Consider the following 15,774-nt stretch of genomic DNA (forward strand, 5'->3'; position numbering starts at 1 on the left):
ACTGACTTAGTCTATAGGAGATCTCCATCAACATAATCTCACTTGTTTATAACACTGACTTAGTCTATAGGAGATCTCCATCAACACATCTCACTGTTTATAACACTGACTAGTCTATAGGAGATCTCCATCAAATCATCTCACTTGTTTATAACACTGACTTAGTCTATAGGAGATCTCCATCAACATCATCTCACTTGTTTATAACACTGACTTAGTCTATAGGAGATCTCCATCAAATCATCTCACTTGTTTATAACACTGACTTAGTCTATAGGAGATCTCATCAACATATCTCACTTTTTATAACACTGACTTAGTCTATAGGAGATCTCCATCAACATCATCTCACTTGTTTATAACACTGACTTAGTCTATAGGAGATCTCCATCAACATCATCTCACTTGTTTATAACACTGACTTAGTCTATAGGAGATCTCCATCAACATAATCTCACTTGTTTATAACACTGACTTAGTCTATAGGAGATCTCCATCAACATCATCTCACTTGTTTATAACACTGACTTAGTCTATAGGAGATCTCCATCAACATCATCTCACTTGTTTATAACACTGACTTAGTCTATAGGAGATCTCACATCAACATATCTCACTTGTTTATAACACTGACTTAGTCTATAGGAGATCTCCATCAACATCATCTCACTTGTTTATAACACTGACTTAGTCTATAGGAGATCTCCATCAACATCATCTCACTTGTTTATAACACTGACTAGTCTATAGGAGATCTCCATCAACATCATCTCACTTGTTTATAACACTGACTTAGTCTATAGGAGATCTCCATCAACATCATCTCACTTGTTTATAACACTGACTTAGTCTATAGGAGATCTCCATCAACATCATCTCACTTGTTTATAACACTGACTTAGTCTATAGGAGATCTCCATCAACATAATCTCACTTGTTTATAACACTGACTTAGTCTATAGGAGATCTCCATCAACATCATCTCACTTGTTTATAACACTGACTTAGTCTATAGGAGATCTCCATCAACATCATCTCACTTGTTTATAACACTGACTTAGTCTATAGGAGATCTCCATCAACATCATCTCACTTGTTTATAACACTGACTTAGTCTATAGGAGATCTCCATCAACATCATCTCACTTGTTTATAACACTGACTTAGTCTATAGGAGATCTCCATCAACATCATCTCACTTGTTTATAACACTGACTTAGTCTATAGGAGATCTCCATCAACATCATCTCACTTGTTTATAACACTGACTTAGTCTATAGGAGATCTCCATCAACATCATCTCACTTGTTTATAACACTGACTTAGTCTATAGGAGATCTCCATCAACATCATCTCACTTGTTTATAACACTGACTAGTCTATAGGAGATCTCCATCAACATCATCTCACTTGTTTATAACACTGACTTAGTCTATAGGAGATCTCCATCAACATCATCTCACTTGTTTATAACACTGACTTAGTCTATAGGAGATCTCCATCAACATCATCTCACTTGTTTATAACACTGACTTAGTCTATAGGAGATCTCCATCAACATCATCTCACTTGTTTATAAACACTGACTTAGTCTATAGGAGATCTCCATCAACATCATCTCACTTGTTTATAACACTGACTTAGTCTATAGGAGATCTCCATCAACATCATCTCACTTGTTTATAACACTGACTTAGTCTATAGGAGATCTCCATCAACATCATCTCACTTGTTTATAACACTGACTTAGTCTATAGGAGATCTCCATCAACATCATCTCACTTGTTTATAACACTGACTTAGTCTATAGGAGATCTCCATCAAACATCATCTCACTTGTTTATAACACTGACTTAGTCTATAGGAGATCTCCATCAACATCATCTCACTTGTTTATAACACTGACTTAGTCTATAGGAGATCTCCATCAACATCATCTCACTTGTTTATAACACTGACTTAGTCTATAGGAGATCTCCATCAACATCATCTCACTTGTTTATAACACTGACTTAGTCTATAGGAGATCTCCATCAACATCATCTCACTTGTTTATAACACTGACTTAGTCTATAGGAGATCTCCATCAACATCATCTCACTTGTTTATAACACTGACTTAGTCTATAGGAGATCTCCATCAACATCATCTCACTTGTTTATAACACTGACTTAGTCTATAGGAGATCTCCATCAACATCATCTCACTTGTTTATAACACTGACTTAGTCTATAGGAGATCTCCATCAACATCATCTCACTTGTTTATAACACTGACTTAGTCTATAGGAGATCTCCATCAACATCATCTCACTTGTTTATAACACTGACTTAGTCTATAGGAGATCTCCATCAACATCATCTCACTTGTTTATAACACTGACTTAGTCTATAGGAGATCTCCATCAACATCATCTCACTTGTTTATAACACTGACTTAGTCTATAGGAGATCTCCATCAACATCACTCACTTGTTTATAACACTGACTTAGTCTATAGGAGATCTCCATCAACATCATCTCACTTGTTTATAACACTGACTTAGTCTATAGGAGATCTCCATCAACATCATCTCACTTGTTTATAACACTGACTTAGTCTATAGGAGATCTCCATCAACATCATCTCACTTGTTTATAACACTGACTTAGTCTATAGGAGATCTCCATCAACATCATCTCACTTGTTTATAACACTGACTTAGTCTATAGGAGATCTCCATCAACATCATCTCACTTGTTTATAACACTGACTTAGTCTATAGGAGATCTCCATCAACATCATCTCACTTGTTTATAACACTGACTTAGTCTATAGGAGATCTCCATCAACATCATCTCACTTGTTTATAACACTGACTTAGTCTATAGGAGATCTCCATCAACATCATCTCACTTGTTTATAACACTGACTTAGTCTATAGGAGATCTCCATCAACATCATCTCACTTGTTTATAACACTGACTTAGTCTATAGGAGATCTCCATCAACATCATCTCACTTGTTTTATAACACTGACTTAGTCTATAGGAGATCTCCATCAACATCATCTCACTTGTTTATAACACTGACTTAGTCTATAGGAGATCTCCATCAACATCATCTCACTTGTTTATAACACTGACTTAGTCTATAGGAGATCTCCATCAACATCATCTCACTTGTTTATAACACTGACTTAGTCTATAGGAGATCTCCATCAACATCATCTCACTTGTTTATAACACTGACTTAGTCTATAGGAGATCTCCATCAACATCATCTCACTTGTTTATAACACTGACTTAGTCTATAGGAGATCTCCATCAACATCATCTCACTTCTACAAAGCTTCACTATTATATTAGCCACATCTAAAAGTTAGTCACAAGCTGCAATAAATCATTCTACGTCAAATTAAACAAGAGATCCCAGAGGGATCTTGGCGCCCACCTAAGAACGATCTTTGTCTGACAAAGGAAAGAGGGATCTTTTCTCTGCTTTTCAAGCTTTTACTACATATTACTACACATGAAATTTCAGAAAGATCCTTTGACTGCTTTCTGAGATATATAACGGTAACAAACTTTAATTATCAAAATCCTTGATAGCTACCTGTCGGCCATCTTGTTCACCGATCGGTCCTAAAATGCAATATGCACAACTACACCCCCAAAAGAACCTGCACATACAATTTGAGACAGATCCCTTCGGTATATTCTTAGACATAGCGGAAAAAAACTTCAATTGTCAAGATCCAAGATGGCGCTCTGTCGGCCATCTTGTTCACTGATCGGTACCAAAATGCAAATTGCATAACCAGGGACCTAGGGGAACATCTTGTTAATCAATCGGTCCCAAAAATGCAATATGCACAACTAGACCCCTAGGGGAACCTACATATGAAATTTGAGAAACATTCCTTCAGTACTTTCTGAAAAATAGCGGTAACAAGAATTGTTAACGGACGGAAGGACGGACGGACGGACGGAAGGACGGACGGACGGACGGAAGGACGGACGACGGACCACGCACAAAAAGCGATTTGAATAGCCCACCATCTGTTGATGGTGGGCTAAAAATTAAACTGACACAAAAAAAACAAGAAAAAACTGTCGACAAAATAGCAGTGTCAATAAAAGCTTAAAAGATTTAAGGAGTGCCACACCTGTGTAGCCGGTTAGGGAGCAGCATTTCAGACACATCCAGTAGCATGCTCATGCCTTTACCCTTTTATCTATCAAAATTGTTTGCATTCTCTTTAGGCAGCAGATTTCATTTTTATAAAAAGTTTTTCTTTCTTTTGCAATGAGCAGGTTGAAATTAAGATATTTTATGTTCATGGCAGATTCATGCATCTCCTTGAAGCAAAATAGAAAGAAAACATCACCAAATGCCATTGAAATTAATTGATAAATAAAATAAAATCCCTTCAACCTGCAAAAACAATGACTGAATTGCTAGAGCATTCTATAAGAAGCGGTCTGAAAGAGCCTTTGACTCCATAGCAATTAAACAGCTCTGCACTCGTCAGGAAAAGACAACTCTATACCACATGATACCTGTAAATATTTCTCTCAATTCCGAGTCATCCAGCATCTCATCTTCAGCCCCTGGGATAAAATCAGAACAGTTAAAATGTATACTCAATCACATATGCTAAAGGATTTAAAGTAAAGGATGTAAGCAAAAATACCAAAAATATCCTTAAAGAAATGAAAGAAAAGAGAGAAAAAGTTAAAGCCATAGCGAAAAAAAAAAAAAATAAATAAAAATATTAAAATATATCAGATATCATCTGATACTCAATTTTAATCTGATTTTTTCCACTACTTTAAATAAAATGATAACTACAGTTAAACTATAAAATAACAGACTCCTCAATAGCTACTTGTATGATAAATTGATAAATTGCATTACACATACTGATCTCTGCAGAAATGCTCAAGTCTTACTAGCATTCAAAGGTGTGTTGGACAATAAAGTTAAAATGTGTGGAAACACAACAGTTAAGCTTTAGCACCTAAATAAAAGATATGACCAAGTGAACCTATCATATCTTTTTATAACCTCTAGTGACCTTTCATAATGAAAGTCAAGGTCATTATATCATGGCCATCTTTTCCTTTATGTCACCATCTTAACAAAAGTCCTTTGCATAGCTAGGAGTGGATAAAATATACCGGTAGCTTTTAAACTTTGATATTTGTTTCTGTGATACACAGTGCAAGATTCCAGGAAGGTCAGTGCTTTTAGATCCTCCAGTAAATAGCTTATAGACAATACAAAACATCACAACCCACACTATACACAATACATAACATCACATTCTCCAACACTCGTTACCTGGTTTTATTGAGATACCCTTGGTTTGAAGGTACTTTTTGTACCATTAACAGATATCCAGATTTAGAAATGTTCCCAGGACTTGGTCCCGAAAGGAGGCTACAATGGCCTAATTGTGTTTGATATTCCACCTCTGTGTTAATGTTTTATAGAGGCCCACGGAGTTAATTTGATTTTTCCTTCAAACTCTGAATTATCTAACTCATCCTCAAATGACCCGAGTAGTTAAATAATGAAATGAGACCAACTAAATTATAGCTACCATTAGTGTTCAAACTGTATATAACTGACTCCTTGCAATCCCTAGATAGCCTGACACATTTACATGTATTAAGATGATCTTATCTCTGGTGTCTTAAACAATGTTGGAATACCTCAGTCTGAGTGAATCTCAATTATCTATTAATAATGAAACAATCTAGCTCATATTCAATACACAGGCCAAAAAAAGAATACGTAACTAATGTACTGCAGTAGCTATTACCATCAGCTAATTACCAATACGTAACTAATGTACTGCAGTAGCTATTACCATCGGCTAATTACCAATACGTAACTAATGTACTGCAGTAGCTATTACCACCAGCTAATTACCAATACGTAACTAATGTACTGCAGTAGCTATTACCATCGGCTAATTACCAATACGTAACTAATGTACTGCAGTAGCTATTACCATCGGCTAATTACCAATACGTAACTAATGTACTGCAGTAGCTATTACCATCGGCTAATTACCAATCTACCAACATACTGCAGTAGCTATTACCATCGGCTAATTACCAATACGTAACTAATGTACTGCAGTAGCTATTACCATCGGCTAATTACCAATACGTAACTAATGTACTGCAGTAGCTATTACCATCGGCTAATTACCAATACGTAACAAATGTACTGCAGTAGCTATTACCACCAGCTAATTACCAATACGTAACTAATGTACTGCAGTAGCTATTACCATCGGCTAATTACCAATACGTAACTAATGTACTGCAGTAGCTATTACCACCAGCTAATTACCAATACGTAACTAATGTACTGCAGTAGCTATTACCATCGGCTAATTACCAATACGTAACTAATGTACTGCAGTAGCTATTACCATCGGCTAATTACCAATACGTAACTAATGTACTGCAGTAGCTATTACCATCGGCTAATTACCAATACGTAACTAATGTACTGCAGTAGCTATTACCATCGGCTAATTTTATATCTACCAACATATTCACTTTGATTTCTGACATATTGAAATCTTTTCTTTTTTCTATTACTTTCTGATTTGTATCCTCACTAAATTGGACATACCTGATTAAGTCCCTAAATAAGTGTCAGAGTGATTAGTAATAGAAGTAAACAGACATGAAAGTGTCTTAATGGTATTTATCCTGGGGACCTCCTGCTAAAATGGGTTGCTTAGCAACAATGAATGGACAAATAAAACACAAACAATACTGTATCACAGCACCCTTACTCTACATTCATTGTAAAAAGTTTTATGGTAGGTCATACAGGATAAAGGTTCAACTAGTTAGTATCTGTTGTGTAGGAGGTGTGATAAGGGGAGATAACCCTTGTCCTGTACGACCAGTCAATCAAGCAACTGATGAATGCACTAAACTGATAGCAAATATCATTTTCATATAGCTGAAAAAAAAATCAATATTATTTCTTGGTTGACTAATTATTTTCTATCTAAATGATAATTTTTCCTCTCTTTTTATATTTTTTTTGTTTCACAGAATATTTGGCTTCATTTCGGGGTGTAGTGTACAGTATATTTAAGATGAATGCAGAGCTGTTGACTGTGCTACACAGAAAACCTGGCTACACAAAGAGAAAAAAATGGTCAAGTGAAAAAAAGCAGGAAATATGGCAAAAATCTGGAGAATACAAGTGAATATAAGTCACCTCCATGGTCATCCGCCTGATCAGACACATGTACGAATTCCGAATCTGTGTGCATGGGTAACTGAGCTATAGAGGGCATAAAGTAAAATATCATGAGTAATTATAATGATAGATGAATATTGGATACTGATTATACTTAGATATGAATATATTGTATACAGGTGACTATACACGTACATACACGATTAGGGAGTATTCAGTGAATTATCTTGTTTCATTCACTAATAAATAAATCTGATTGAACTATGTATGTACATGTATATTAGTTCACCATTTTGTGTGTGTATCAAACACTGCTAAAAGCATCACAACTTTAATAAGCATTCAATAAGCATCACCTCAAGTTAATAAGCAAACTTCAAACCCTACCCCTTATAGTTATAACCTGATAGCTACTGTGATCTAAATAATGTATACTACACAATGATCCTACATTCTCCCCTTGTTTATCTGTGGCGACACTAATACCAGAAACAATAATCATTAAGAGCCGTTTAAATAGGTAAGGAAGTTACTATCATACAATGATATCATGAAGGCAAGTCTTAATTCTTTAATGTAATGGTCAATGTAAATAACATTCCAATGAATGTATCGATCATCCAATTTAGGCTGTATAACGATTTATACACAAATATGTAGCTCCTACATTTTTTATAATTTTCATTTATGATAACACTTTTTTGTTTCCCCAGTTTCCTTACTTTAGTTATGCCACAATTAACAATCGCCACTCCTATATAATATAAACGGTATACAATTTCTGATTACCTGTAGAGCCGAGTAAATGTCTCTAACAGTGATTTAATAGGCACACAAATTAGTTAGATACACCAAGAGAATTAGCATATTATATAAGATAAGCAGGCAGTCAGGTGATATTATACATTATTTACTTGATCAGAATTATATGATTAAGAAGTTACAATACCAGAGTTTTACATCTAGTAGATTCTAGGGCTTTCAATGTCTTGGAATATTTACCTGCAAAATGACTGATTTTTGACAGCCAATCATTCATTTCACCCTGATTTCCAGCCTCCAATAAAAATTCAGCACCATCTTTGAGTCGTAGTCGGAATACATTTTTCTTTTTGTGGTAGTCTCTGGCAGCTTCACAATATGCATTGTGTATAAATAAGGACGGAGCACAGGGCACATTCTCCACAGACGCTGAAATACAGAGGATTCAAGGTCAAAAATGGACACAAATTCATAGTGAAACAATAAGTCAAAGATAATGACATTCAATGCCTTATGTAGTATTAGTCAGAGAAATTTAATTAGAAGAAGTGATAATATACCCTGATAGCCTCTATGACACTTCAATGTGACCAACAGTTTCAGCGTTGAAACATGCAGATCTTTGTAGAAATATTTATTATTATCAAAGACTAGCAAGCTTTCCAATATTTCATTTTGACATTCAAATATGTATTATACTAAGAATATGTGACCTAGGTAACTTATCAAGATACAAATCTCAATGTGCATTGCCATGTATGAACTTTGAACTAATTAGCATATAAAATACAAATTTCAATGTGTATTGCCATGTGTGACCTTTCAAAATGAAAGTCAAGGTCATTACATGTCTTTGTCATCTTTTCATTTATGTCACTATCTGTTGTAAAATTATCCTTAAATATGTACCCTAACTAATACAGTAAAATTATCCTTAAATATGTACCCTAACTAATACAGTCATGAATATGGTAAACTTTGGTCATAGCCATAACGACAATAATAATATATTACCTTCTTTATCTTTGAAAAATGCCATAATTTGTCCATACAACACAGTATACATAGATTTCCAGGATCGAATTGTAGCTTTTTTACCACCAGTTTGTAATTCCTGTTTACGTTCTAAAAGTCCTTCAACTTCAGCAGGTGGTAAATTATCAGGGAGTTTATATTTTTCCTTGAAACTGCGTGTTCGTCTCCGAAGATTAAAACTAGGAGTCCTCTTTTTCTTTTCTTTACCATCATCTTTGAGTGTCTCTATACGTTTCTGTTTGGGACTAAGCTGAGGTGACCGTGCGGGTACACCTTGTTGGTCAGTAACACCCAGCATCTCTGGGGGTGGGGCATCAGGCAGGGTGGGGGCATCCACCTCATCACTGTCATTCTGAACTATGCCCTCCCCTTGTCTGAATTCATAAGCCTTGTGTAGCACTGGGGGCGGGGAACTGGCCCCGTCTGTACGAGACTTGAAACTGATTGCTCTTCGTACTTCCTTTCCACCACTCTCCTTGTCGCCTTTCTTATCTCCCTTATTTTTCTTAATACTATGTGATCGGCCAATAAGATTCTTCACTGTGTTACGATCCAACTTGTCTTTATCACTAAAAATGAACCACATTATTACAGATACTACATTATCATGTATACTATGGATCAATTTGTCAATGCAGGTCAACCCATTTCTATGTAAACCATGAGGAACAGGTACATTTCTAATCAAATATTTAAGATTTCTGAGCAGTGATCATTCAATAGTTTATTTAGTATGCAGTACCTAATGAGTAAAATATTTAAATCAAAATTAAATCTTTAAACACTAGATTTTTCTATATACACTGTGAGAAGTGTACACCTGATCTTTAAACACTAGATTTTTCTATATACACTGTGAGAAGTGTACACCTGATAATTAAACACTAGATTTTTCTATATACACTGTGAGAAGTGTACACCTGATAATTAAACACTAGATTTTTCTATATACACTGTGAGAAGTGTACACCAGATAATTAAACACTAGATTTTTCTATATACACTGTGAGAAGTGTACACCTGATAATTAAACACTAGATTTTTCTATATACACTGTGAGAAGTGTACACCTGATCTTTAAACACTAGATTTTTCTATATACACTGTGAGAAGTGTACACCTGATAATTAAACACTAGATTTTTCTATATACACTGTGAGATGTGTACACCTGATAATCAAACACTAGATTTTTCTATATACACTGAGAAGTGTACACCTGATAATTAAACACTAGATTTTTCTATATACACTGTGAGAAGTGTACACCTGATAATTAAACACTAGATTTTTCTATATACACTGTGAGAAGTGTACACCTGATAATTAAACACTAGATTTTTCTATATACACTGTGAGAAGTGTACACCTGATAATTAAACACTAGATTTTTCTATATACACTGTGGGAAGTGTACACCTGATAATTAAACACTAGATTTTTCTATATACACTGTGAGAAGTGTACACCTGATAATTAAACACTAGATTTTTCTATATACACTGTGAGAAGTGTACACCTGATAACTTTCTGTCCTTACCCATCCTCCTCATCAGACGAGACATCAGCACTTTTCTGTCGTCGCAGGAGGACATCTCGTGCTTTCCTCTGTTCCTCCTCTCGTTTCCTTTCCTGTAAAATAAACAAACAACACATTTTAAAGTGTTACAATTATAGCTCTCCTCAAATCCTCCACAACAGGACATTGTTAATTAGGCTCCAATCAAAATAGCTAGCAGAGTGCTTGCATGGTGAGTAAAAGCCATAACAGTTATCCATCCATGCTAAGCGATGTCTGAAATAGCTGTACATACAAAGGAAAGCCAACAAAGGGAATTCTAGGAACGGTATTGTTTTCATTAACTTTCAATACAAATTACTTCAATCATCATTTCTCTAAATGTGTATGTATTTCGTTGATATCGTTTTATCAATCAAGCTTCAATATTTCAGAACAATCTATATTGAAAATGAATCTTTTATCTCTGAATAAAATTCCTGCATTTTTTTGACACGATTACTACAATTATGATAATCAAAAAGCCGTCATGCAACACAGAACACTTACTAATCAACTGAATTATCCCAATTAAAGTCTTACAATACTTCTCACATATATTTAAGTTATCAGGTAAATTTTCTTCAGGTGTGAGAAAAGATAAGTTTGAAAAATTCATATTTTCATCATTGTTAACATTTAATTAACATTAAAACTTTAAAAAGAAGAATAAATAACCGATCAAACTTGCCATGTGTGAAATTCTCTGTGATGTATATTGCACATAAGAGACAATTAATTTCTAATCTAAGAATATTTTTAATTCTCATTAAAAAGTAATAGACAAGAGAAGAGTTTTGGTTTAACTTATGCACCAGAGAACTAATTAATAAAGTAGAATCTGGGTTTATTGAAAACACTATCCAGCAATAAACACTACATGTATATTGTATATTGATTTGCAAAACTCAAAAGAATATATGAATGTTAAACAAAACGTGAATGAAAAGTCAATCTGAGTAATACTGTAGAGATTAGCGTCATACAACAACTTTTAAAACATCATTCCAGCTAAAACAGAATTTAGCAACGGTACACGACAAAACAACAGTTTTAAGCAGCAAATCTAATGTAGTTAAAACACTGAACAAGCAAAAAAACCAAACATACACTCAGCACAGTCTGCAAAAAAGACAGTGTTTAAATGGTAGGTGATGAATGTTCCTGTTAAAATAACAAGCTAATAGACTTTGTTGAATCCATCCATCTTTGGTTGAAATTGTATATTAATATTTTCTTCACAAATTTTATTTCTGATTATTTTTAAGCATAAGTATACATGAATGGTATAATGAAACACTATTGCCTTTTGTATTTTCTTCAATCCAACATGACAAATCTTTATGGTATATACCCAACAAGGAATCACAAAACACACTTTAAACATGCAGCTACATTTACCAAACATCTACTTCAATTTCCTTCTCATCTTTAATGTTTTAAAATGAATACCAAACTTGTTCATTTTTCTGATCAGCATACATATATCTAGTGTCTGTAATAAAACATCAAGTAAACCTACATATATCTAGTGTCTGTAATAAAACATCAAGTAAACCTACATATATCTAGTTTCTGTAATAAAACATCAAGTAAACCTACATATATCTAGTTTCTGTAATAAAACATCAAGTAAACCTACATATATCTAGTTTCTGTAATAAAACATCAAGTAAACCTATCTGAAACAATTGATAGCACCATCATGCCACGACCACATTATATGGCGGCAAGTAACCATAAAGAACTAAATCATAACTACATTTCCAGAAAGTAGTCCAATTCTTCTTGTGTATACAAATCAGCATCAGCTCCTAGATATGAGAAGTAGTATTACCAACAGATAAAAGGACGAGACAAAAACCAAACAAAGTGACAAGACAAACACCAAACAAAGTGACAAGACAAAAACCAAACAAAGTGACAAGACAAACACCAAACAAAGTGACAAGACAAACACCAAACAAAGTGACAAGACAAACACCAAACAAAGTGACAAGACAAACACCAAATAAAGTGACAAGACAAACACCAAACAAAGTCATTAGTAACGGAGAATTTTACCTCCATGATTCTATCCTGTTCACGTTTACGAATCTCCTCCAGTCTCTCCATCTCGCGTCTAGCGTTCTCCTGCTCAATCTCCTGCTGTTTCTTGTCAAGGGCAGCTTGTTCTAACTGGAAATTAAAACAGTATTCAATAAAAGTTTAGTCGAAAAACTATAAATTCATCTAAATAAACTTTGATTGTAAACAAAGAATGCAAATGCTTCTTTCTTTTTTATGGAGATAAAAATTTCAAATTGACCCGATAGGTACTATGTCTTACCTGTGTTCTACGACATATTCCTTTGAATTTTTCTGACTGAGCCTCGACCGTTTTTTCAAAGTCGTCCTGCCTCCTGAGAAGCTCTTCCACAGTCTGTATATTGCCTCCATAGTTCTTCTCCTTCATTAAAGGTTCCCTGATAGTCATCCAGGCTTCTAACTGTTCCATCTCGTGTTTCAATTGCTGAAAACAGTAGAAGTTCACATGCTTATTCAAGGACACTTTAATTTTGCATTCCTTAAACTGTTTCCTGAAAAAATGTAATTGATCTCTTCACTCCATTTTATTTCCTTTTGACATATTTCATTAAACATTCATAAAAAGAACAAGATAACAGATAAGAAATCTATTTTTTCACATTGGGGATAATGACTTTTAATTGTATTTCATGTCTTTTAATAAGTCTTAAAACTAGGTAAAAGACTGAAGTATCCTTTAAAGTTACAAATATCTACGGACCTGAGCCTCCAGGTTCTGTTCACAGATTCGTTTGTATGTCTCAAACGTACTCTTCAATGCCTCCCAGGCCGAGTTTAGATCCTTCACTTTCTCTTGGATCTGAAACGAGAAATTTATTTCAATATTCCAGCATTCAGACAATTTTAAGCTTTTCTGCGTTATTCATATTCTTGGTTTCCTAATTAAACAGGAGAAATAGATTAGGTACACCCCGAGTACGAACCTCATCAGACAGGAAGTGGCCGTTTTGGATCATGATCTGCCCGGTCTCCCTGAACGTGTTGACTACCTCCTCCCGACTGTCTATCTCAGTCTTGTGTTCCTTACACAATGTGATCTTGGCCTCGGCCAAGGATAGATCTCGTGGGTGCTCCTCCGACGTAATGATGGCAATCATTTCATTAATCCAGGCTCTGTAACAGAAAATGTTTTCTGGTTTAAGTTTTACCTCATTCACACAATATTATAACTTACAATTTATTAAGATAAAGGAAAAAATATTTAAATGATGCAGCTTAGGACTTCCTTTGTATGTTTAAATATTTTGTATTATGCTTACACTGTTGAAATGTTGACTTTTTTCTTTACATTAAATGTACATGTGATAAAACTGAATCCAGAAGCAATTAAAGAATTTTTATAGAAGACTGTTGTAAGTAAAGAATAGAAGCTACTATACACAGTATCCATGGTAACTTACATGAGTTCTCTGTAGTCGTTGAAGTAGACCTGAAGCTGATCTGCCTGTTGTAGTTTCTCCTTACGTAGTGTAGCCTTCTCCACTAAGTTGTTCCAAGCTTGTACCATTTCCTCGTGTTTCATGGCGATATGTTCCTGGGCGTCTGGGAACTGACTGATCAGTCTCTCCGCCTCCTTAGTGATAGACTCCACCTGTTCACTGATGGCTGCAAGGTCACGCTGTACAGACAAGGTCAAGGTCATTTATGGGTAACCAATGAACATCATACTTGCAGTGGACCCCTTATAATATGGATTCCGATAGTCCAGAAATAACACAATCTGAACGGAAATGGTGGGGAATATATTTCTTAACTTTATTTATACTCATCAGTCTGAAAACTGGAATTCTGAATCCAGATACATGTATTCATTTTGGGAATAGGATGTTGATTTCCTTAATAAAATTCATACAATACTCCAGAAGATGTTATGTCGCCAAGTAGGCTGGGAACAAAGGTATTTGGATTATTGAGGTCTATTGTACATACCTTTTCACCGTATTGGTTATACACTACTGTATATGTTTTACTTTGATAAATAGTTAGATCAGTAACAAATACCTCATGCCTACAACAAACTTACCTCTAGTCCTTCGTGCCTACTTAGTAGAGCCCGCACGCTTTCCAGATCATGGCCGAAGTCGTCCTTGGTAACTAGTCCCTCCTTCTCCTGGATCCAGTCCAAAGTGTCGTCTGCATCTCTCCCGTACATATGTACTTGCTTAGCAGCAGCTAGGGCCTGTGGAATAACAGATTGTTATATAATAGTTATTGTAATTACTGTACTAACAGTTACATCAAATGATCTTGCTTCCATAGAAACCAGAAAATCCTTTTCATATTCTACTTCAAAAATTCAACAAAATTTATGATAATTCAAGATACTGTGTTAAAACAAATTATTATGAAGAGATTAAGTCTTTTTACCTTGGACCTGACCTTGACCTTGCAGTACATGTACTTACATCCTGTCTTGCCTTGGTGACGTCCTTTAATTCTAGCCACATCTGATTAATCTCCTCCAATCTCATTTTGATCTTCTCGGACTCAAAGTGTTGTACTTCAACCATAGCATTTCCCATGGTTTCAACTTTCGTGATCCTATCTTCACTGGAGTTAAGGTCGTGGTTGAAATCTTCAAACTTCTGTTGTAACATCTGTAAGGAAAGGTAATGTTTTTTAGAAATATTCACATGACACTTCTCTCGGAAAAACTCTTACTTCACATTTTCGTCAATAATGAAATGTTTCTTTCCAATTTATATATTAGCTGATTCTTATTTTAAACAAATAAGCTCTACTGACCTCAACATGCTCCAGATCTTGTCCATAGTCTTCTGATGCTGCTATGACGACACGGTCAGAGATCCAGACAGTCACCTCCTCAGCCTCGCGGTAAAACTCGTAAAGTTTCCTCGTATCATTAAGTCGAACTCTGCGTTGACTGGAAAGATCCTGCAGATGGCTGTGTTTACTCTCAACAGATGCCTACAGAATATCAATATCATTTACAGATTAGACAAAGAAATCAATTTTAATGATTGATCAAAAATTGAAGTTTGTGCATATGTTACAATTATATTAATTATCAAATACCAGCAATCTTACTATGGAGCAACCCATGGAAGTCAACATAAAAAAGCAAAGAGAATTCGCTTCAGCAAAATTGTG

At 34.9% G+C, this 15,774-nt stretch overlaps 1 protein-coding gene across 1 annotated transcript in view; it reads right to left on the bottom strand.

The window, feature by feature from the left end:
* Positions 1-15,774, bottom strand: part of LOC138319790 (spectrin beta chain-like) — a 194,996-nt gene that overhangs the window by 13,530 nt on the left and 165,692 nt on the right. Inside the window, 13 exon segments of the mRNA XM_069262923.1 lie at positions 4,542-4,592; positions 7,240-7,305; positions 8,224-8,412; positions 8,998-9,587; positions 10,558-10,649; positions 12,640-12,753; positions 12,905-13,087; positions 13,364-13,462; positions 13,587-13,776; positions 14,064-14,281; positions 14,687-14,842; positions 15,069-15,260; positions 15,409-15,591. Of these exon segments, the coding sequence (XP_069119024.1) occupies positions 4,542-4,592; positions 7,240-7,305; positions 8,224-8,412; positions 8,998-9,587; positions 10,558-10,649; positions 12,640-12,753; positions 12,905-13,087; positions 13,364-13,462; positions 13,587-13,776; positions 14,064-14,281; positions 14,687-14,842; positions 15,069-15,260; positions 15,409-15,591 (2,323 nt within the window).

This window comes from Argopecten irradians, chromosome 3 (assembly GCF_041381155.1).
Source record: "Argopecten irradians isolate NY chromosome 3, Ai_NY, whole genome shotgun sequence".
In the NCBI taxonomy this organism is placed as follows: Eukaryota; Metazoa; Mollusca; class Bivalvia; order Pectinida; family Pectinidae; genus Argopecten; species Argopecten irradians.